Genomic DNA, 22,764 nt, shown 5'->3' with positions numbered 1-22,764 from the left:
CCACACTGATCTGAAAGCACAGGATAGGTGATAACAGATGGCCCAAGGCATCCCTAAATTATCCATATGATTTTCACCCAGGAGAGGAAGCGACTTTAGACTGTTAGGATTTACGCCTTTACTGCAATTATCTATTTCACTGCTTGGGACAACATGCTGATGATTAATGAGATGAGGAGATGAAGCCACTTAAGACTATTGAGATGCAGCCTCAGACTAGTTAGTCAGTACTGTGACAGCTTTTAGCCTCTGCCAGTGAAGTGTTGAGAATGTGAATTAGTGCTACTCCAATTCCCCACACATCTGAGACACCTTGGGGAGCAGAGCGCTGCTTCTTACTGTAAGTTACAGTGCAGGTGACACAGATGGACTCTGCATTATACAACACCAAGCAGCATTCATGCACTTCATGTACAGAGCATGATGTACAGAATATTGCCTGCATTGCATAATAAGTGCCTTATTACAGTCATTAGCTTAGCTGACCACTAGTAGGTAGTCTTGCTCTTTCTAAATCTTAGGCGGCTGTCTATCCATTGCTATCACCCTATCTTATATCTGCCTAAACAACACCACTATTCTACATAATCATAATTTAACTTCTAATAAAGATACCTGATCTAGAACATAGGATACATTGTTGGGTGAGGGAGAATTTACAAACACTTAGTTTGAGTTGGTTTAGTAATGCAATGCATAAGCATACCAATGTGTTTAAGTTTTATACAAACTTCAAACAAGTGTTATAACACAGTTAGTTATACGTAGGCCTACAGTGTAACAGTGTGCACCTACACTGCAATTAGGCCTACACTGTAGCTGCCTACATGCCTATGTAACTCATTAATCACTACCATGTAACTACATAGGTTTTAGGAAAGTTGGACCGAAAGAGCAACAATTCCTTCTCGTTAAGCCGCTGGTTGACATTCACGGCTTTCCTGGGGCTGAGTTCGAGCGTTTCTCCCTCCTACTATTCCATGATGTAACTCTGTTCCAATGAAAACAGGTGGATTTCCCAGATTCCTCCAATCCCGATCTGCCTTGAGAATCCATGGGAGAGAGTGAAGAGGCTGGTCATGGCGCTGTAGTGAAGTTCGTCAGGGGAAATTCGTCAGGACCAGAACAACACAAATTTGGACTATTGCATATAGTGTTTTTGGTTATAAGTGCTTTTACGTTGTTGGAAGTAACCTTGGGCTACTTATTTTTGGAAGTGAGTTGATTCGCAAGAGAGCGACGATTGTTTTTTATCAGAACGGGAAGCCAGCCTACTTGCGTGAGCAATAGATACAAAGTTAACGTTCGTTACACCTAGCCTACTGGATATACTAGTGTGCTACTCAGGTGTGGGACGAGTCCAGTTGCTACGATGGACCACTGGAATTAAGGAATTTGGGACTCCTGATTGTTGGGAATATTTTAGCTGTCTGGCAGCGTTTTGGATTAACAAGTAACGTTAAATTCGTCTCCTTTCCGTGTGTTGCGAAAACGGATAGTCGGCAGTCATGCCAGCGAAAACAAAGTACAATCTTGTTGACGATGGCCATGATTTGAGAATTCCATTGCATAACGAGGAAGCATTCCAACATGGGATCAACTTCGAAGCCAAGGTGAGTTGTTTGTATATGTTATTGTATTGATATTATTTGCTAAACTATCATTAACTTTTGACAAACCAATGTTGTAGTTAGCTTAATAAGGTTTGTTAAGTATCAGCCTAGGTTATATCCTAGGCTAATCCCCCTTCTACTTTTCCCACATTAATGTTGTTAGTGTTGGTGTTTGAATATCGCAGTAGTAAAAACAAATATGGTAACATTTCTATAATTGCTTTCTGTTTTGATCCTAACCAGTACATCGGCAGTCTGGACGTGGCGCGGCCGAACAGCAGAGTGGAGATCGTAGCTGCTATGAGAAGAATACGGGTTAGTTATGCCCTTCATCTAAAGAAACTAGTCACCAATCTCGGCTACTGATGTTCCATTGCGAAACAATGCCATAATGCCCATGTAGGTAGGCTAGGCCATGCGATAAATCTGGCTGGATTTGATGACAAGAAGAACGTGAAAGAACTAAGCACAGATGCGCTTATAAGTGTTCCTATCTGGGTGGCCTGGCTGCGTACCGGCTCCAGCGTAATTTAACCACGCCACTAGAAAGTGTGACAAATCAATCAACAAATGACTCGGCTTAGCAGAACTAAATCGGGTTAGTTAAGCAAAATATATTACTCAGGTTTATAGGCTCCTGAAAATTGTATGGGCCGCTTTTTCTTGTTCTCATGTGGTCCATGCGGTCGGACGGTGATCAGGGAAGGCGCTCTTTGAAGTGAGGCAATGGGGTGGAAATGCTTTATAGAAACTGCGTTTCGCGGTCTCGCGCTCTTCATTGGTCTTATATTGTCTGATCGTTAGCCTATGGTCATCTTAAAATATTGATCTCAATATTCACCACCATACTGTGTTTCTTTTTGACCATTTATTTGTGCTATATCCTGTTGAATTTCTACAGTTGTATATCCTGATAATTCTGGCTGTTTGGTGAAGGTAGGCTATGTCATTACTGTTTAACCAGTACAAGCAAAGGTTATAGGGTCAATATTTGCTCATGGCCCTGGCTTACAAGTTCCCGTAAGTGTGTGTGCAGTTTGAGTTTTATCTCAATAAAGATTACTATGTAATATCACTTCTTCTCAGGAGAAAGGTTTTATCTGTGTTTTTCAAATATGTGGAATATCAGAGAGATGAGAGAGTTCTCCCATACTCCCACCACACAACAGGGCTTTGTATCATTGTTTGTTATTTTTAGACATTGTTACTCAGATGTTCTCTTCATTCCCTGTTGTTGCAGGCTCCTGATACTTGTCTAGTCAACTCACACACACATACACACACACGCACATAAATACACGCAAGGTGCAAATTATCCTATTAATTGTTTGAAAGCCGAGACCCCCTGCCCACAGTGCGGACCCCTGCCAGGGCAAATCAGCAGCTGTTGTTGTTGGCAGCAGAAAAGGCTCTACCTCTTACTGTGTGAAAATAGTTTAAACAGGCCTGGTCAACACAAAGGACGGAAACAGGCATCTGGGCCTGGTGTGGAAGCTCTGGCCAGACTGTTTGTATGGACTTTAAACTTTCAAGTCACATTTTTACATTGCGGTGTCCTTATTACTGTGTAATTATTCCTGTAAGTACAGTGTACTCCTAATAAAAATAGTGTACTTTGTTCGTATTGAACAGTATGGTATTAGTTTAAAGGTCAATATGTAGGCTTGTTGTAAAATAGCTGTGTTGGTTTGTCTCACTGTTAACTTATCTCACTAGTCTAGCAGCAAATTAGTGTTAATCAGTTTGTTTTCCCTGAGTCATGTGTCATTGCGATTGCTAAGCAACTTGTTGATAGTGTGTGTGTGTGTCACCTATCAGAACTGCCATGCCTGGTAACCAATAAAAAAATAAAACAGCCGGGAACGGCCAATTGTACTGAATAAGAAAAAATCCTATTGGGAAATAATGCTTTTTAGCCTATTAATTGATGGAAATACCAGTCGATGGAAATACATTTGATTGGTCATGCTTATTGGTCTATAAACAATTTGCATAATTTAGTGGAATTAAATGGGCACGTATGTACAGTATATTCGTTATGTAGGCCTATCTTATTTATCATGCGTACAGCATTCAGATACAGAGCCATTGAATGCAAAACTGTCAGACAGCGCGAGAGCTGCTGCTACAGCATCTCAAACAGCAAACATATTCATCGGAAGGCAGGCTTCATCAGTGTGTCACACACCAGTTTGCAATGAGCTAGTTGCAGTATGCATTTTGAAAACATACACTTCATTATTTGACACCTCAACATTTGAATACATATTATGAGGGGGCCTTGCTCGGACCTTGTGGGGGGCCCCGCAAAACTGCGCTGCGCCACTGACGCACACACACATACGAGTCATCCACACACACACTTTTGCAGAGAGCCCATATTTCAAATAATCCATTCTTCTCTTAGTATTAAAGGACATTTTATATGAATGATTTACAGCAGAGCATTATGAGAAATCTGTGCTGGGAGATAAATAGTAGAAGAGGAAGAGAATCAGGCTCTATATCTTAACTTAGCCTCCCTGTATAGTACTGGAGCTGCAGCTCTTCAGAGGAGAAGAGACCTTTGCAGTGTCTTAAAGGGATTCATTTCTCATGAATCTGCTTTAGCTGGGTTAATTGACGGTGCTCTGATAGACCAGCAGAAGGAAATGATTAGAGGCAGACTAAGGATGAGAAGAGAGGTCCACTGCGCCAGAATACATCAATTGACTATAACTAGCTTCTAATTCTGCTGTCTAGATGATGCTCTGATGCCCTTTGAAACATCATCATCAGTTTATCCATATGTACCGACTGCCTCGATTCGGTGTAATGTAGCAAAATTGAAATTGTGTTTTTTTACATTGGATAAAAGTAGAGACTCAGAGCTACCAAATGGTATAGCATACACTGCAGTTGAGGAACAATAAGAAAGTAATTCTGCTTTGAAAGTTGATAAACTTGTAACCCGCCTTTTGAGAAAATGTTCCTGTTTTGGTACACCTACTGGAGAGCTCTTCGTCTACACCTATTCAGCATCGTTTACACCCTCTTAAGCCTTAGCCCCACCCATCTCTTTAAGGATTCACATGTGTGGCCATCTGCAAAACAGAGTGAGTAGATAGTGTAGTAAACAACCAAAGATTTCAAGACTAAAAGTGGTTAAAGTAGTAGCCTACAATAAGACAAAACTCCAGGTAAAAATACCCTTTATCTAGTCCTTCGCCTATATCCTAATCTGACTTTTGTGCAGATCATGTTGTTCTTTACATTACCGTCATAAACACACTATATCAAATAAAATCAACGTTTATTGATTTTATTTGGGTGCGTCAGAACTGTTCACAGTTGAGCTCACTCAGTTTAACTCAGTGCTGATTGGCTATTCTTTTATACTTTTTTTATCGAGGGATGTCAAATGCTCGCTGGCTGAATGCAAGGGTGACAACAATGTCATACTCTTTATGACAGAATCAGATAGATAGCCTATACATACAGAGACAGAGGGGCGCTGTTTCACTCGCTTGGATGCTTTCTCTGTTGAGATACAATCAGGCTCTTGCAAATTGAAGGAAAATTGTGAAAACACAGAGACGAAATACATAATTTTAAATGTTTGTATAAAAAAAATTTTTGGGGGGGGTCTAGCTTCCCTTGGCGTCCATGAAAACACGCCACTGATCCAAATACCAACTGTCAATTTACGCATACGATTATGAATACGAGTATGGCCATGTCGGCACACCCCTACCAGACACACTTGTCTAAATTGATGGGTCATGTGAAAGAAATGCTATATCCACCCCCAGCCACATAGCTAAGTGGATGGGTCACTATTGTCTAGACATGTACAGATGTTCATGAAATACAATAGATGGCCGTAATCAACCCCAGACACACCTGGCTAACTTGATGGGTCATGGGGTGGCCGGTAGCCTAGTGGTTAGAGGATTGGGCCACTAACTGAAAGGTTGCTAGATCAAATCCCCGAGCTGACAAGCTAAAACTCTGTCGTTCTACCCCTGAACAAGGCAGTTAACCCACTGTTCCCCGGTAGGCCTTCATTGTAAATAAGAATTTGTTCTTAACTGACTTGCCTAGTAAAATGAAATCATCTGGCGAAGTGGAGTCTTTTGTTTAGACATGTAGCTAGCTAACTAGCTAGCTAAACAATGATCTACTAGTAATACAAACTGATTGTCATAGCTAGCCACATGAAATGCTGTGGTATGAATCTTCAGGTAGATAAAGCTAACCAACTAGGTTCAATGTTAGCTAGCTAGCTAACATTATGCTATAACTAGCAATGCAAATGGATTTCTGAGATACAAATAATATTACTACACAGATCATACACGTAACATTAGCTAGCGAGCCAGCAAGATAACGTTCGCTAGCTGGCTAACAGAACGCTTTAACTTGCAAATAACACAACTTTCTGACAAAACTAGAAACGTATAATATCTGAAAATGTAGCTAGACTCTTACCTGTATACATGGGATAAACGCTTCACGGCAGCGTGTCTTTTCAGTTTGGTTTGTAGCTAGCTACAGCTTGTTTGCCTCATTGTTGTGTCAAGTCACTCTGGTTTACACTGACCGTGTGCAGAAAGTAGTCCATCACAACATTTTCTCACTGATCATTGTCAATAGCGCCTGCTAAATTCTGGGCAGCAATGTTGTTGAGATCAGTAGCAACACTTTTATGGTTCTCCATGGCTTACGTTATATCTTTTAAAAAAAAGCCGTATTTGGTAGCAAGGATTATCTACATATACTGAGCAGCTCATGTTATAGACAGAAGCCTGCTACATTGTTGACCAATCCGAACTCATCTCTCGGCATGTCCAGCCCATCCATTATCTCAGCCAATCATAGCTAGCAGGAAGGTTCCTGACTTTTTCCGTCGCTAAACCAACTAGGCTCGTAATTTAACAATTTTATTCGTATTTACTGATGGCATACCAGTTTATTATTAAGGCACATGAAAGTTCACATTTTCCAGAAAGCATTTCTGTCTAGAAACAAATGCCTTTCCTGTGAAGTAGTGACATGTGACATACACCTAGTTTCTTGAAACGTGTCACATATGTTATCATTTATAAGCAAGTTATAACCGTATAGTAATGTTGTCTATGATATATTTACATACAGTACCATTCAAAAGTTTGGACACACCTGCACGCTTGGCATTCTCTCAACCAGCTTCATGAGGTAGTCACCTGGAATGCATTTCAATTAACAGGTGTGCCTTGTTAAAAGTTAATTTGTGGAATTTCTTTCCTTCTTAACCTCTCTGGGGTATGTGGGATGGTAGCGTCCCACTCGCCAACAGCCAGTGAAATAGCAGAGCGCCAAATTTAAAACAACAAAAATCTCATAATTCAAATTTCTCACACATACAAGTATTATACACCCTTTTAAAGATAAACTTCTCGTTAATCCAACCACAGTGTCCGATTTCAAAAAGGCTTTATGGCGAAAGCATAGCATTAGATTATGTTAGGACAGCACCTAGACAAGAAAAACCACACAGCCATTTTCCAAGCAAGGAGAGGCGTCACAAAAACCAGAAATACAGCTAAAATGAATCACTAGCCTTTGATGATCTTCATCAGATGGCACTCATAGGACTTCATGTTACACAATACATGTATGTTTTGCTCGATAAAGTTCATATTTATATCCAAAAAACCCATTTTACATTGGCATGTAATGTTCAGAAATGTTTTGCCTCCAAAACTTCCTGTGAATGAGCACATCAATTTACAGAAATACTCATCATAAACGTTGATAAAATATACAACTGTTATGCATAGAATTAAAGATACACTTCTCCTTAATGCAACCGCTGTGTCAGATTTCAAAAAAGCTTTACGGCAAAAGCACACTTTGCAATAATCTGAGTACAACGCTCAGTCACCAAAACAAGCCATACAGATACCCGCCATGTTGTCAACAAAAGTCAGAAATAGCATTATAAATATTCACTTACCTTTGATGATCTTCATCGGAATGCACTCCCAGGAATCCCAGTTCCACAATAAATGTTTGTTTTGTTCGATAAAGTTAATTTTATGTCCAAATACGTCCATTTTGTTCGCGCGTTAGGTTCACTATTCAAAATGCAGAAGGCGCACGCACTAAAGTCCAGACAAAAAGTCAAAAAAGTTCTATTACAGTTTGTAGAAACATGTCAAACGATGTGTAGAATCAAACTTTAGGATGTTTTTATCATAAATCTTCAAAAATATTCCAACCGGACAATTCCTTTGTCTTCATAAAGGAAAGAGAACTGAGCTCGTGCTCATGGCCTCGCGCGTAGCTAAAATAATGGCCTACTGCCAGACACCTAACTCAAACAGCTCTTATTCGCTCCCCATTCACAGTAGAAGCCTTAAACAACATTCTAAAGACTGATCTAGTGGAAGCCTTAGGAAGTGCAATATGACCCCATAGACACTGTATATTGGATAGGCAATCACTTGAAAAACTACAAACCTCAGATTTCCACACTTCCTGGTTGGATTTTTTCTCAGGTTTTTGCCTGCCATATGAGTTATACTCACAGACATCATTCAAACACTTTTAGAAACTTCAGAGTGTTTTCTATCCAAATCTACTAATTATATGCATATTCTAGCTTTTGGGCCTGAGTAGCAGACAGTTTACTCTGGGCACGCTTTTCATCCGGACTTGAAAATACTGCCCCCTACCCCGATGAAGTTAACGCGTTTGAGCCAATCGGTTGTGTTGTGACAAGGTAAGGGTGGTATACAGAACATAGCTCTATTTGGTAAAAGACAAAGTCCATATGGACAGCTCAAATAAGCAAAGAGAAACGACAGTCCATCATTACTTTAAGACATGAAGGTCACTCAATCCAGAAAATGTATAGAACTTTAGAAGTTTCTTCAATTGCAGCCGCAAAAACCATCAAGCACTATGATGAAACTGGCTCTCATGAGGAACGCCACAGGAAAGAAAGACCCAGAGTTACCTCTGCTGCAGAGGATAAGTTCATTAGAGTGACCAGCCTCAGAAATTGCAGCCCAAATAAATGCTTCACAGAGTTCAAGTAACAGACACATCTCAACATCAACTGTTCAGAGGAGACTGCCTGAATCTGGCCTTCGTGGTCGAATTGCTGCAAAGAAACCACTACTAAAGGACACCAATAAGAAGAGACTTGCTTGGGCCAAGAAACACAAGCAATGGACATTAGACCGGTGGAAGTCTGTCCTTTGGTCTGATGAGTCCAAATTTGAGATTTTGGATTCCAGCCGCTGTGTCTTTGTGAGACGCAGAGTAGGTGAACGGATGATCTCTGCATGTGTGGTTCCCACCGTGAAGCATGGAGGTGGTGTGATGTGTGCGGGTGCTTTGCTGGTGACACTGACATGTATAGTTTTGAGTCATCCGCAAAGTAGCCACCCTTTGCCTTGATGACAGCTTTGCACACTCTTGGCATTCTCTCAACCAGTTTCATGAAGTTGTTTCCTGGAGTGAATTTCAATTTACAGGTGTGCCTTTTTAAAAGTACATTTTGGGGAATTTCTTTCCTTCTTAATGTGTTTGAGGCAATCAGTTGTGTTGTGACAAGGTAAGACTGGTATACAGAAGATAGCCCTATTTGGTAAAAAACCAAGTCCATATTATAACAAGATCAGCTCAAATAAGCAGACACCTCACAAGTCCTCAACTGGCAGCTTCATTAAATAGTACCCGCAAAACACCAGTCTCAAAGTCAACAGTGAAGAGGCGACTCCGGGATGCTGGCCTTCTAGGCATAGTTCCTCTGTCCAGTGTCTGTGTTCTTATGCCCATCTTAATCTTTTCTTTTTATTGGCCAGTATGAGATTAGAGGTCGACCGATTAATCGGAAAAGCCGATTAACTTCTATGGGCTAGGTGGGACGATCTTCATCAGATGACACTCCCAGGACATTATGTTACACAATACATGTATGTTTTGTTCGCTAAAGTTCATATTTATATCCAAAAACAGCATTTTACATTGGCGTGTGATGTTCAGAAAATGTATTCCCACCAAAACCCCAGTGAATGTGCACATCAATTTACAAAAATACTCATCATAAACGTTGACAAAATATCTAACAATTATTTTAAGAATTATAGATAGACTACCCCTGGATGCAACCGCTGTGTCAGATTTTAAAATAGCTTTACGGAGAAAGCACATTTTTCAATATTCTGAGTTCATAGCTCAGCCATCACGGTGAGCTATTCAGACACCCGCCAAGTTCGGGGCAACCTAAACTCAGAATTAGTATTAGAAATATTCTCTTATCTTTGCTGATCTTCGTCAGAATGCACTCCCAGGACTGCTGCTTCCACAAGAAATGTTGTTTTTGTTCGAAAAAATCCATATTTATGTACAAATACCTCCGTTTTGTTCGTGCGTTCAGGTCACTATCCAAAGGGTAATGCGCTAGCGCGGAACGAGAGACGAACAGTCAAAATGTTCCATTACCGTACTTAGAAGCATGTCAAACGCTGTTTAAAATCAATCTTTATGGTATTTTTTACGTAAAATTGCGATAATATTCCAACCGGACAATAGCATATTCATTCAAGAAGAAAAAGAAGGAGGGGCGCGCTCGCGGGACCGAGCATATCCAATCCCTTTGTTGCCAGGCAGATCACTCAGTAACTGAGCTCCTATTATCTGCCCAGTGACAGGAAAATGCTCAAACCACTTTCTAAAGGCTTTAGACAACCAATGGAAGCCTTAGGAAGTGCAACGTCACCCCACAGACACTGTAGGTTCGATAGAGAATCAAAAGAAGAACTACAATTCTCAGACTTTCCACTTCCTGCTTGGAATTTTCTCAGGTTTCTGCCTGCCATATGAGTTCTGTAATACTCACAGACACCATTCAAACAGTTTTAGAGTGTTTCCTATCCAAATCTACTAATAATATGCATATTCTAGTTTCTGGGCCAGAGTAATAACCTGTTTAAATTGGGTACGTTTTTCATCCGGCCGTGAAAATACTGCCCCCTAGCCCAGACAAGTTAATCAGGGCCGATTTCAAGTTTTCATAACAATCAGAAATCGGTATTTTTTTAGACCTTTATTTAACCCCTGTGCAGACATCCAGCGAAAAATCATATCGCCATTAGCATAACAAAATATTATAGTTTTTTTTTTCAATATTTTTTTTCAAATTATATCGTTTTATAGATACACCTCTCCTGAATCGAACCACGTTGTCCGATTTCAAAAAGGCTTTACAGCAAAAGGAAAACATTAGATTATGTTAGAGGAGTATATCGTAAAAGTAGCCACATAGACATTTTCCGACCAACCACATGCATCACAAATAACCAAAAAACAGCTAAATGCAGCACTAACCTTTGACAATCTTCATCAGATGACACACCTAGGACATCATGTTACACAATACATGCATTCTTTTGTTCGATAAAGTTCATATTTATATATAAAAACAGCATTTTACATCGGTGCGTAACGTTGACTAACTATTTTCCCTCAAATGCATCCGATGAAACAGAGCTACAATTTACTAAATTACTATTCGAAAACATTTTTTAAATGTAATATTGTCATTCTAAGATTTATAGATGAATATCTCTTGAAAGCACCTGTAATGCCAGATTTAAAATTAACTTTACTGGGTAATCATACTTTGCGATGAAAGGGTACTCTGAAAAATAGGCTAACGTTACAGGTCAGCGCCATCTTGGAACAATCGCATATCACATCTAGTCTTGTATACTATTGTCAATAATCCCTTACCTTTGGTTGTCTTCATCAGAAAGCACTTCCAGGGATCCCAGGTCCACAACAAATTTATTTTTGTTCTGAAAAATTACTCCTTTATGTTCCAAGAGCTTGTTGTTGTTAGCGCGTCTGAAAGCTGATCCAAATGCTCCGTCGGCCACGGGACAGCCATTTCGATTTTCCATTTAGGTTCGTTCAAACATGTCAAACGTTGTATAACATAAATCTTCAGGGCGTTTTTCAACAAGAGAGCCAATAAGATTCAAGGAGGATGATTGCATTGTGTTTCAAAACGTTTCGAAAGGGGAGGGTAACCAGGGGCGCCGGCGTCATAATGGTGATGGCCCTCTCCGTGTGACCACGTTCCACAGCGTGTCATTCTGTCAGTTTTCACAGTAGGAGTCTCAAATCACTTTGTAAAGACTGGGGACATCTAGTGGAAGCAATAGGAAGTGCTCAATGAACCATAGCTCACGGTGTGATTAATAGGCAACGTGATGAAGTTGAGTTCGCCATTCAGAATTCCACTTCCTGTTTCCATCTGTCTCGGGGTTTTGACTGCCATATGAGTTCTGTTATACTCACAGACACCATTCAAACAGTTTTAGAAACTTTAGGGTGTTTTCTATCCACAAGTATTCATTATATGCATATCCTAGCTTCTGAGTTTGAGTAGGAGGCCGTTTAAAATGGGCACGAATTTTTTTCAAAAATGCGCTGTGGCGCCCCCTATCCTAGGGGAACGTCAAGAGGTTAAACAATAAAAAAATGACCGTTTAAACATTAAGAAAAATGGAACATGTGTCACATCCCTATTACTAATGTGTTAGTTCTAGTAGCTCCTGTAAAACTTTAATTAAATGCGGAGTGTCAAATAGTCGCCTGTCCCTTTTAATAGCCGAGCAATGGCACACATTTCAGCAAATAAAGGCCTGTTTCAAATAAATAGCGGGTCTAAATGAACTGTTTACGACCTGTGCACCTACGTTATAAACTTTAATTTGGGTCATGATGGGTTTAGGGCAAATTCAAGTATCATGTAGTAGCCCAAACCTATTAATGTTACATTGAGCTGGGTGAATGGAATATGAATGACAGTTATCCAATATGGTGTAATCAATAATAAGGCCATGCTCATAAAAAATGATCGTCCTCCCTAATCTTAAACGGCACTGACCACCAGTGCTGTGTATGAATAGCTCAGTAGCTTTAATGGAAACTTTCATCAGTGTGGCTAAACTGTAGGGCCTTAGGGAGTATTGCTGTGGGGATGAGTGATCGCTAGCTAGCCTAGTGTTGTACCAGACACTTAACTCACACAGAGGGGCTGTGGGGCTATGCAGTCATTGGTGTAGAGCAATTAGATATGCAAAAGGCTCAGCTGAGGGTTCCTCTCCCATCTGTTCTCTCTGGACAGTCTTTCTGTTAGTGGGACTCCTGGCCAGCGGCCCGCATGCTGTGCCTGCCCTCTCTCTATTCTCCCCAAAGAGCCTCTCACACACCCAGTTTGTGTGTGTTTGGGTGTGTGTGTGTGTACTCTCACTATCGGCAGCAGCAATGTGTCCTCAGCAGCACTGACCCAGAGTGTGGAAACAGAGCCAAGACATAGTCGGACCCCTGCACTTGTTTCCCAGAGAGACTGACAGCTCTAAATCAAACCATACCCTCCATATCCTCCCCCTCTCCCCTTTTCTCCCAACCTCCCTTTCTCTCTCTCCTACACTCTCTTTTTCTCCCTTAATCTCTTTCGCTTTCTCAGCATTTCTCCCTGACAGTCTCCCTCTCTCTCTCTCGTTCCCTCCGCCCCTCCTCCATTGAGGGAGTAATTTCACCCCCCCACTCCACTCCTCATCAGGAGGGAAACTTAAGCTGGGCGGAGGGATGTTATGTTATGTTTTCTCTAAATAAGCTTTGTTGTACAATTGATGGTCAAATACACTGCATTTCTAACAGTCAGTATAAGCTAATGAATCACTGATCTGGCTTTCAAGTCTGTCTATGAAAATACCCTTTTTGTTCCAAATGTAACCAGAACCATGCATAATGCACATTCACTAATAATCACTAACTTCTTGTAGCAGGCAAAACACATAAACAATCTCTAAAGCACAAGCCCACGTGCTAGTGAGTAGCCAGCTAATCTTTATAGGAATCTTTATGTTTCAAGTTTAGCCAACTTCGATCTATTTGCTAGCTAACAAGGCAAAACAGTAGAATTGCTATAAACACACCCTTCTTTATGTCTCTAACTGTTTGAACAACATGCTAGCCTGCCCACTTTGTTCAGATGTTGAGATCAAGACGCCTACCTTATCTCTCAGAATGAGAACTAGTTACCAATTCCTTATATAGTTGTGTTTTATTCTTATTGCACATTTATAAAACACAGACTAGCTAGCTAGTATAATAGTATTTGGCTAAAATGCTGCTAGCGGGATGTGGTACCGCAATGCCGCTGGCGACAATCTGAGCAAGAATTTTCCCAGAATCAATGTTTATCAATTGATACTCCCATTTTAGGAGTGTTTCCTCTGTGCACAATTTGAGCAGTTGAGCCATAAAGGGTATCATTAGAAAGGTTAAATTCTCCTCTATTTCAGTAAATGAATGTCTCATTGTGTTTCGGTGTCCATATGACTGATTCTGTTGGACCAGTGATCAAATGCAAATAGCGGTTTCATTCTCGCCAAAATCTGTCCAAAATAAAGCCAATGCATTTCTATGGACTTATTTTGGACCTAAGCTTGTCGCCTGTCTTCCCGCCTTTGGGACAACAACTCCCATTGTTAGGGCAGAGACATGATCATCTCGTCATTATATGCAGTGCGTTCGGAAAGTTTTCAGACCCCCCTTGACTTTTTCCACATTTTGTTACATTACAGCCTTATTCTAAAATGGATGAAATTGTTTTTTTCCTCAGCAATATACACACAATACCCCTTAATGACAAAGCATTTTTGCAAATTTATAACATTTTTAAAACGGAAATATCACATTAACATAAGTATTCAGACCCTTTACTCAGTACTTTGTTGAAGCAGCTTTGACAGTGATTACAGCCTTGAGACTTCTTGGGTATAACGCTGCAAGCTTGGCACACCTGTATTTGGGGGGTTTCTCCCATTCTTCTCTGCAGATCGTCTCAAGCTCTGTCAGGTTGGATGGGGAGCGTCTAATAATCAATTAGCCTTTTAAAATGACAAACTTGGATTAGCTAACACAACGTTCCATTGGAACACAGGAGTGATGGTTGCTGATAATGGGCGTCTCTACGCCTATGTAGATATTCCATTAAAAATCATCCGTTTCCAGCGACAATAGTCATTTACAACATTAACAATGTCTACACTGTATTTCCGATCAATTTGATGTTATTTTAATGGACACATTTTTTTTATTTTCTTTCAAGAACAGGGCATTTCTAAGTGACCCCAAACTTTTGAACGGTAGTGTATATATATTTCCTACTGCTTGACTAAAAATAATATTGGTCGACCAACAGCCGATCAATCAAACAATCGACCAGCTGACTAAATGGGGTGAGCCATAGTTTCCATCCCTCCACACACACAGACGCAGACACACACACACACACACACACACACACACACACACACACACACACACACACACACACACACACACACACACACACACACACACACACGTCTTGCACAGCTAACCTTGTGGGGACATACAATTCAGTCCCATTCAAAATCCTATTTTGCTTAACCCCTAACCCTAATATGTACCCTTACCCTAACCCTAACCTTATGCCTAACCGTAACACTAATTCTAACCTTAACCCTAAAACCCCTAGAAATAGCATTTGACCTTGTGGGGAACAACGAAATGTCCCCAGTTGGTCCAATTTTGGTTTGTTTACTATTCTTGAGGGAGCTTCTGGTCCCCACAAGTATAGTTAAACATGTCCACACACACACACACACACACACACACACACACACACACACACACACACACACACACACACACACACACACACACACACACACACACACACACACACACACACACACACACACACACACAGAGCCTTGGAGCCCAGCAACACTCTTAATCTTGTCACAGGGTAATGTAGCCCAGATGCTGCAGGCATCCTTACACCTCTGATCGTATTTCATTTAGTTATGTAGAATAGGTGGCTTCTTTATTGGAGAGGGAATGGCTTTCTCCCCAGCAAAATGTCAATTGAGAAATCCCCCTGACTGTACCTTTCATCCTGGCTGCTAGGCTCTGAGAATGAATGGAGGCACATTGAACTGGCTGCCCTACAAACACATGCACATACACACACACTCACACACACAGCAACACCATGGACATCTCAAGGGGAGTTCTGGAGAGCTGTGATCTACTATGCTGATTTAACTCTGGTGAATCACTGTCATTTCTCCAAGCATTCCATTGTTACTGATGCAAATTGGCTGGTAGTGTTGCCACTACCTTGAGAACAGAATATCTTCTGCATGGGAGATTGAATGGGTCAGTGTTTTATCCCAGAATGGATGGCTTACATTAACACACTCACAGTCATGTACGCACGCACGCACGCACGCACACACACACACACACACACACACACACACACACACACACACACACACACACACACACACACACACACACACACACACACACACACACACACACACACACACACACACACACACACACCAGGGATAATGTTAATATAGTCATGTCCATCTCTCCCCCTGACCTTGGCTCTCCTCTCATCTGTCAACTCCTGTTCGGCTGCATCTTAATACTACTAATGGCTCTTCCTCTCCTCGTCTCCTTTCCTTCATTTGCGCTAATGTTCAACACGTACTTTCAGCTATCCAGGGTTAATAGTCTCATACTCCCTAGGTGACCACATCATGATGTTCCTATTACTCTGCAGCTGACCCCACACTACTGACATACTACTTCCACAGCCTCAATGCCCCTACTTTCTCTTAGTCTTTCTATTTCTTCAGCTCTCAGGCCCTTCCACTGGTGGGGCAGGACCTAGGGCCAGACTTTTATTTACTGTCGTTTTTCACCCTGACTGACAGGTCATCTATTGTGCCATGTGTCAAAACAATGAAATGATCCAGCTACACATGGCTGATTGTCTCACATTTACCGAGAGGAGGAAGCAGGCCTCATTTGTTCTAGTTTAGCTTAGTCAATTTGCATAGAGCCTATCCATCACCTGGGTCCTACCTCAGCTCTCTCTCGCTTGCTCGCCATCTCCCCCTCTCTCACACATACACCTCTATCCCCTCTCTTTCCCCTCTCCTTCACCCCTCTCCTTTCCCTTCTTTTGGACTTCTCGCTCACTCCTCTCTCTGACCTCAACACTCCCTCTCGCTCTCCCTTTCTCTCTCTCCTCTCCTCTCTCAGCTCAACACCCCTTCTCCCTCTCTCTCTCTCTCTCGCTCTCTCTCACACATACACACTCACCTCTCCCCCATCTCTCTCTCTCCTCTCTCCCATCTCTCTCTCTGCTGGGTCGCTGCAGGTGTTTCTACATGATTGACGTTCAGAGTGGAGTCAGGGCAACTTGGCAGAGAGTGAGGCAGCGAGAGGCCTTCTGTCAGGTTAATGCTTTACTGCCAGATCTGGATTAAAAAAACATTGAGACCTCTCAGAGCGTATGTCCAGTTCCAGCTGATTTATAGACTGTTCTGTTGTCAACAGAACTGTGTGGAGCTGACACTACAGCTGGGATGATGCTGATGCATTTGATCCATAACTAGCAGAGCACCCAACACGCTCTTTGGGTTTTTCTTATATGCAAATGTCCTAAGCAGAGGTCAGTCGCGGAGCAGTGGAGTTATAGGAGATGTAAAACAGATCTGAGCAGCCAGCCATGCAAGCCAGGCCAGTCACAAACGATGCACTGCCACTATGTCTGACTCAGACGGCAGAGCATTTTAATTCCAGGAAATTATGTTTTGCCTCATATTGGACACACAAATTGCTGAATATCAATTTCTTTAATGTGGTGATTGGACATATGTAATTAACTGATCCCGTTCTGTGTTTACAGCCTCTATATATCGCTCTCTGTTGCGCACCAGTTATTAGCCCACATTATGGTCTGAGAGGGATGTAATAGCCATAATAGCAGGCTTAGGCAGGAAAGCACAGCAAGGATTTTGTATTTCCCGATTAAGCATATGCGGTTTTATAGGCTAATGAACAACAGTGTAAAACATAACAATGTTCAATGATTTCATTGAAGCACCTCAATAAACACTCTCTAAAATAGTTATTAAAAAAGTTTGACCTAAGGCAAGAGGCAACTATGTCTCCCTGTGGAAATGTTCTTCCATAAAGGATTCATATTGACCCAGTTTTTGGGATAAATAACATGTTTTTCTTCACCAGGTGATGTCTCTTTATTTTTAAAAAACAAACAGGTTTACAACGTAATTGGCATGTATGAACCAAGCATGTTTTCAGGCTGTCAGACTCAGCTCACAGAAAGGGTCATTCATTCATAACATTTGAAGTCAGTGGAGTAGGCCTGACTTATCTTTTTAAGTTTAAACACTAAAACATTTGACTGTGTACATGCTGGCATGTGTAGGCCTAAAGTCTGTATCATTACATGCCAGTTATTGTGTGGAACTGGGGCCGCCTGCTAGCAGCATTAAACACCAGTCCTCACAGTACATATACTAACACATGATCAATCAGAGGGCCGTAGAACAGGGCCTGTGTGTGTGTGTGTGTCTCTTTTTACATCTTCCTCTGATCTGCTTTGATTGTGTTTAGGATAGTTTTTGATTGGCTTGTTGTGTACAGGAGAGAAAGTAATGGGGCTGATCAAGGCTCTACAAGACACCACTGAAACTTTCATGGAGGGATAGAAACAAAATGAGGAAACCACAGAAACACAAACAACGGAATAACAACTCTGTGTTTCAAACCCTGTTCCTTCAGCCTAACATGCTGACCAGATTGGACACGCGTGCTCAGGCATTGCAAAATAAATGTACACATACATGTTATTCAATCATTGCACCCACACTGCTCGCGAGAGTCTGCGTAGCCAATTGCTAAAATAGAACTTGGTTCTATTTGTGACACTGGTTTTTAGGAGCACATACCCACGTGGGTGATTGAAAGATGAACTGAGGTCCACACTCCAGTCGGTTGTGGTAATGCACCTTAAAGTTGGTTGCCATATGAAGTCCAAATTTGTAGTTATTTTTATTTCACCTTTCTTTAACCAGGTAGGCCAGTTGAGAACAAGTTCTCATTTACAACTGCGACCTGGCCAAGATAAATCAAAGCAGTGTGACAAAAACAACAACACAGAGTTACACATAAACATACGTACAGTCAATAACACAATAGCAAAATCTATGTAGAGTGTGTGCGAATGTAGAAGAGTAGGTAGGTAAGGCAATAAATAGGCCATGGAGGTGAAATAATTATAATTGAGCATTAACACTGGAGTGATAGATGTGCAGATGATGATGTGCAAGTAGAGATACTGGGGTGCAAAAGAGCTAGAAGATAAATAACAATATGAGGATGAGGTAGTTGGGTGTGCTATTTACAGATTGGCTGTGTACAGGCAGCTGCTCTGACAGCTGAGGAAGATATAAGTCTCCAGCTTCAGTGATTGTTGCAATTCGTTCCTGTCATTGGCAGCAGAGAACTGGAAGGAAAGGCGGCCAAAGGAAGTTTTGGCTTTGGGGACAACCAGTGAAATATACCTGCTGGAGCGCGTGCTATGGGTGGGTGTTGCTATGGTGACCAGTGAGCTGAGATAAGGTGGGGCTTTGCCTAGCAAATACATTATAGATGACCTGGAGCCAATGGGTTTGGCGATGAATATGTAGCGAGGGCCAGCCAACGAGAGCATGCAGGTCGCAGTGGTGGGTAGCATATGGGGCTTTGGTGACAAAACGGATGGCACTGTGATAGACTACATCCAGTTTGCTGAGTAGAGTGATGGAGACTATTTTGTAAATGACATCGCCAAAATCAAGGATGGGTAGGATAGTCAGTTTTACGAGGGTATGTTTGGCAGCATGAGCGAAGGAGGCTTTGTTGCAAAATAGGAAGCCGAATCTAGATTGGAGATGGAGGTTGAAGAGCACGCATTTAGTTTTACTACCATTTAAAAGCAGTTGGAGGCCACGGAAGGAGTGTTGTATGGCATTGAAGCTCGTTTGGAGGTTTGTTAACACAGTGTCCAAAGAAGGGCCAGATGTATAAAGAATGATGTCATCTGCGTAGAGGTGGATCAGAGAATCACCAGCAGCAAGAGCGACATCATTAGCGACATCATTGATATATACAGAGAAAAGAGTTGGCCCTGGGGGGGGGTTTGTGCAAGTTGCTGCATGGGTTGCTGAGCTGTTGGCTGAGGTAGGTGTAGCCAGCAAAATGCTTATTGAAATGATCGATTATCTTAGATTTATCGGTGGTGACAGTGTTTCCTAGCCTCAGTGCAGTGGGCAGATGGGAGGAGGTGCTCTTATTCTCCATGGACTTTACAATATCTCAAAACGTTTTGGAATTTGTGTTACAGGATGCCAATTTCTGTTTGAAAAAGCTAGCCTTAGCTTTCCTAACTGACTGTGTATATTAGTTCCTGACTTTCCTTGCATATCGCGGGGACTATTCGATGCTAATGCAGAACGCCACAGGATGTTTTTGTGCTGGTCAAGGGCAATCAAGTCTGGGGTGAACCAAGGGCTATATCTGTTCTTAGTTCTACATTTTTTGAATGGGGCATGCTTATTTAAGATGGTGAGGAAAGCACTTTTAAAGAGCAACCAGGCATCCTCTACTGATGGGATGAGGTCAATATCCTTCCAGGATACCCGGGCCAGGTCGATTAGAAAGGCCTGCTCGCTGAAGTGTTTTAGGGAGCGTTTGACAGTGATGAGGGGTGGTCGTTTGACCGCTGACCCATTACGGACGCAGGCAATGAGGCATTGATCGCTGAGATCCTGGTTGAAGACAGCAGAGGTGTATTTAGAGGGCAAGTTGGTCAGGATGATATCTAAGAGGGTGCCCATGGTTACGGATTTAGGGTTGTACCTGGTAGGTTCCTTGATCATTTGTGTGAGATTGAGGGCATCTAACTTAGATTGTAGGACGGCCGGGGTGTTAAGCATATCCCAGTTTAGGTCACCTAACAGAACGAACTCTGAAGATAGATGGGGGGCAATCAATTCACATATGGTGTCCATGGCACAGCTGGGGGCTGAGGGGGTTTTATAACAAGCAGCAACGGTGAGAAACTTGTTTCTGTAAATAGTGGATTTTTAAATGTAGAAGCTCGAACTGTTTGGGCACAGACCTGGATAGTATGACAGAACTCTGCAGGCTATTTATGCAGTAGATTGCAACTCTGCCCCCTTTGGCAGTTCTATCTTGTCGGGAAATATTGTAGTTGGGGATGGACATTTCAGGATTTTTGTGGCCGATTGATTTTATTTTTTATTTTTTACACCTTTATTTAACTAGGCAAGTCAGTTAAGAACACATTCTTATTTTCAATGATGGCCTAGGAATGGTGGGTTAACTGCCTTTTTCAGGGGCAGAACGACAGATTTTTATCTTGTCAGCTCGGGGATTCGTTTTTGCAACCTTCCGGTTACAAGTCCAACGCTCTAACAACCTGCCTTACATTGCACTCCATGAGGAGCCTGCGTGGCAGGCTGACTACCTGTTACACGAGGGCAGCAAGGAGCCAATGTAAGTTGCTAGCTAGCATTAAACCTATCTTATAAAAAACAATACATTTTAACATAATCACTAGTTAACTACACATGGTTGATGATATTACTAGTTTATCTAGCGTGTCCTACGTGGCATATAATCGATGCAGTGCCTGTTCATTTCTCATCAAATCACAGCCTACTTTGCCAAACGGGTGATGATTTAACAAGCGCATTCGCGAAAAAAGCACTGTCGTTGCACCAATGTGTCCCTAACCATAAACATCAATGCCTTTCTTTAAAATCAATACACAAGTATATATTTTTGAACAAGCATATTCAGTTAATATTGCCTGCTAACATGAATTTCTTATAACTAGGGAAATTGTGTCACTTCTCTTGCGTTCCGTGCAAGCAGTCAGGGTATATGCAGCAGTTTGGGCCGCCTGGCTCGTTGCGAACTGTGTGAAGTCCATTTATTCCTAACAAAGACCGTAATTAATTTGCCAGAATTATACATAATTATTACATAACATTGAAGGTTGTACAATGTAACAGCAATATTTAGACTTTGGGATGCCATCCGTTAGATAAAATACGGAACGGTTTCGTATTTCACTGAAAGAAAAACGTTTTGTTTTCGAAATCATAGTTTCCGGAATCGACCATATTAATGACCAAAGGCTCGTATTTCTGTGTGTTATTATGTTATAATTAAGTCTATGATTTGATATTTGATAGAGCAGTCTGACTGAGAGATGGTAGGCAGCCGCAGGCTCGTAAGCATTCATTCAAACAGCACTTTCGTGTGTTTGCCAGCAGCTCTTCGCTGTGCTTCAAGCATTGAGCTGTTTATGACTTCAAGCCTAGCAACTCCCGAGATTAGGCTGGTGTAACCGATATGAAATGGCTAGCTAGTTAGCGGGGTGCGCGCTAATAGCGTTTCAAACGTGACTCGCTCTGAGACTTGGAGTAGTTGTTCCCTTTGCTCTGCAAGGGTCCCGGCTTTTGTGGAGCGATGGGTAACGATGCTTCGAGGTTGGCTGTTGTCGATGTGTTCCTGGTTCGAGCACAGGTAGGGGCGAGGAGAGTGACGGAAGCTATACTGTTACACTGGCAATACTAAAGTGCCTATAAGAACATCCAACAGTTAAAGGTATATGAAATACAAATGGTATAGAGAGAAATAGTCCTATAATTCCTATAATAACCACAACCTAAAACTTCTTACTTGGGAATATTGAAGACTCATGTTAAAAGGAACCACCAGCTTTCATATGTTCTCATGTTCTGAGCAAGGAACTTAAACGTTAGCTTTTTTACATGGCACATATTGCACTTTTACTTTCTTCTCCAACACTTGTTTCATTATTTATTTGAGGCTAAATTGATTTTATTGATGTATCATATTAAGTTAAAATAAGTGTTCATTCAGTATTGTTGTAATTGTCATTATTACAAATAAATAAATAAAAATCGGCCGATTAATCAGCATCTTTTTTTGTCCACCGATAATCGGTATCGGTATCGGCTTTGAAAAGTCATAATCGGTCGACCTCTAATCTCAGGCATATTGGGCAGGGCTGGGGGCTCTACAGTGAAATAAGAGAATAATCACTAAACAAAACAGCAATAGACAAGGCATATTGACATTAGGGAGAGGCATGTGTAGCTGAGTGATCATAGGGTCCAATGAGTAGCAA

The 22,764-nt window shown here is 41.5% G+C and overlaps 1 protein-coding gene across 1 annotated transcript in view; it reads left to right on the top strand.

Annotated features, from left to right (window-relative positions):
* Positions 1 to 1,030: 1,030 nt before the first annotated feature.
* Positions 1,031 to 22,764, top strand: part of LOC106560293 (carboxyl-terminal PDZ ligand of neuronal nitric oxide synthase protein) — a 191,816-nt gene continuing 170,082 nt past the window's right edge. Inside the window, exons 1-2 of the mRNA XM_014123046.2 lie at positions 1,031 to 1,613; positions 1,857 to 1,928. Of these exons, the coding sequence (XP_013978521.1) occupies positions 1,509 to 1,613; positions 1,857 to 1,928 (177 nt within the window). The 5' untranslated portion in view covers positions 1,031 to 1,508. The remainder of the gene's footprint in view (positions 1,614 to 1,856; positions 1,929 to 22,764) is intronic.

This window comes from Salmo salar, chromosome ssa10 (genome assembly GCF_905237065.1).
Source record: "Salmo salar chromosome ssa10, Ssal_v3.1, whole genome shotgun sequence".
Lineage (NCBI taxonomy): Eukaryota > Metazoa > Chordata > Actinopteri > Salmoniformes > Salmonidae > Salmo > Salmo salar.
Note: the sequence above shows the minus strand (reverse complement) of the source record. Positions and strands in the feature narration are given on the sequence as shown.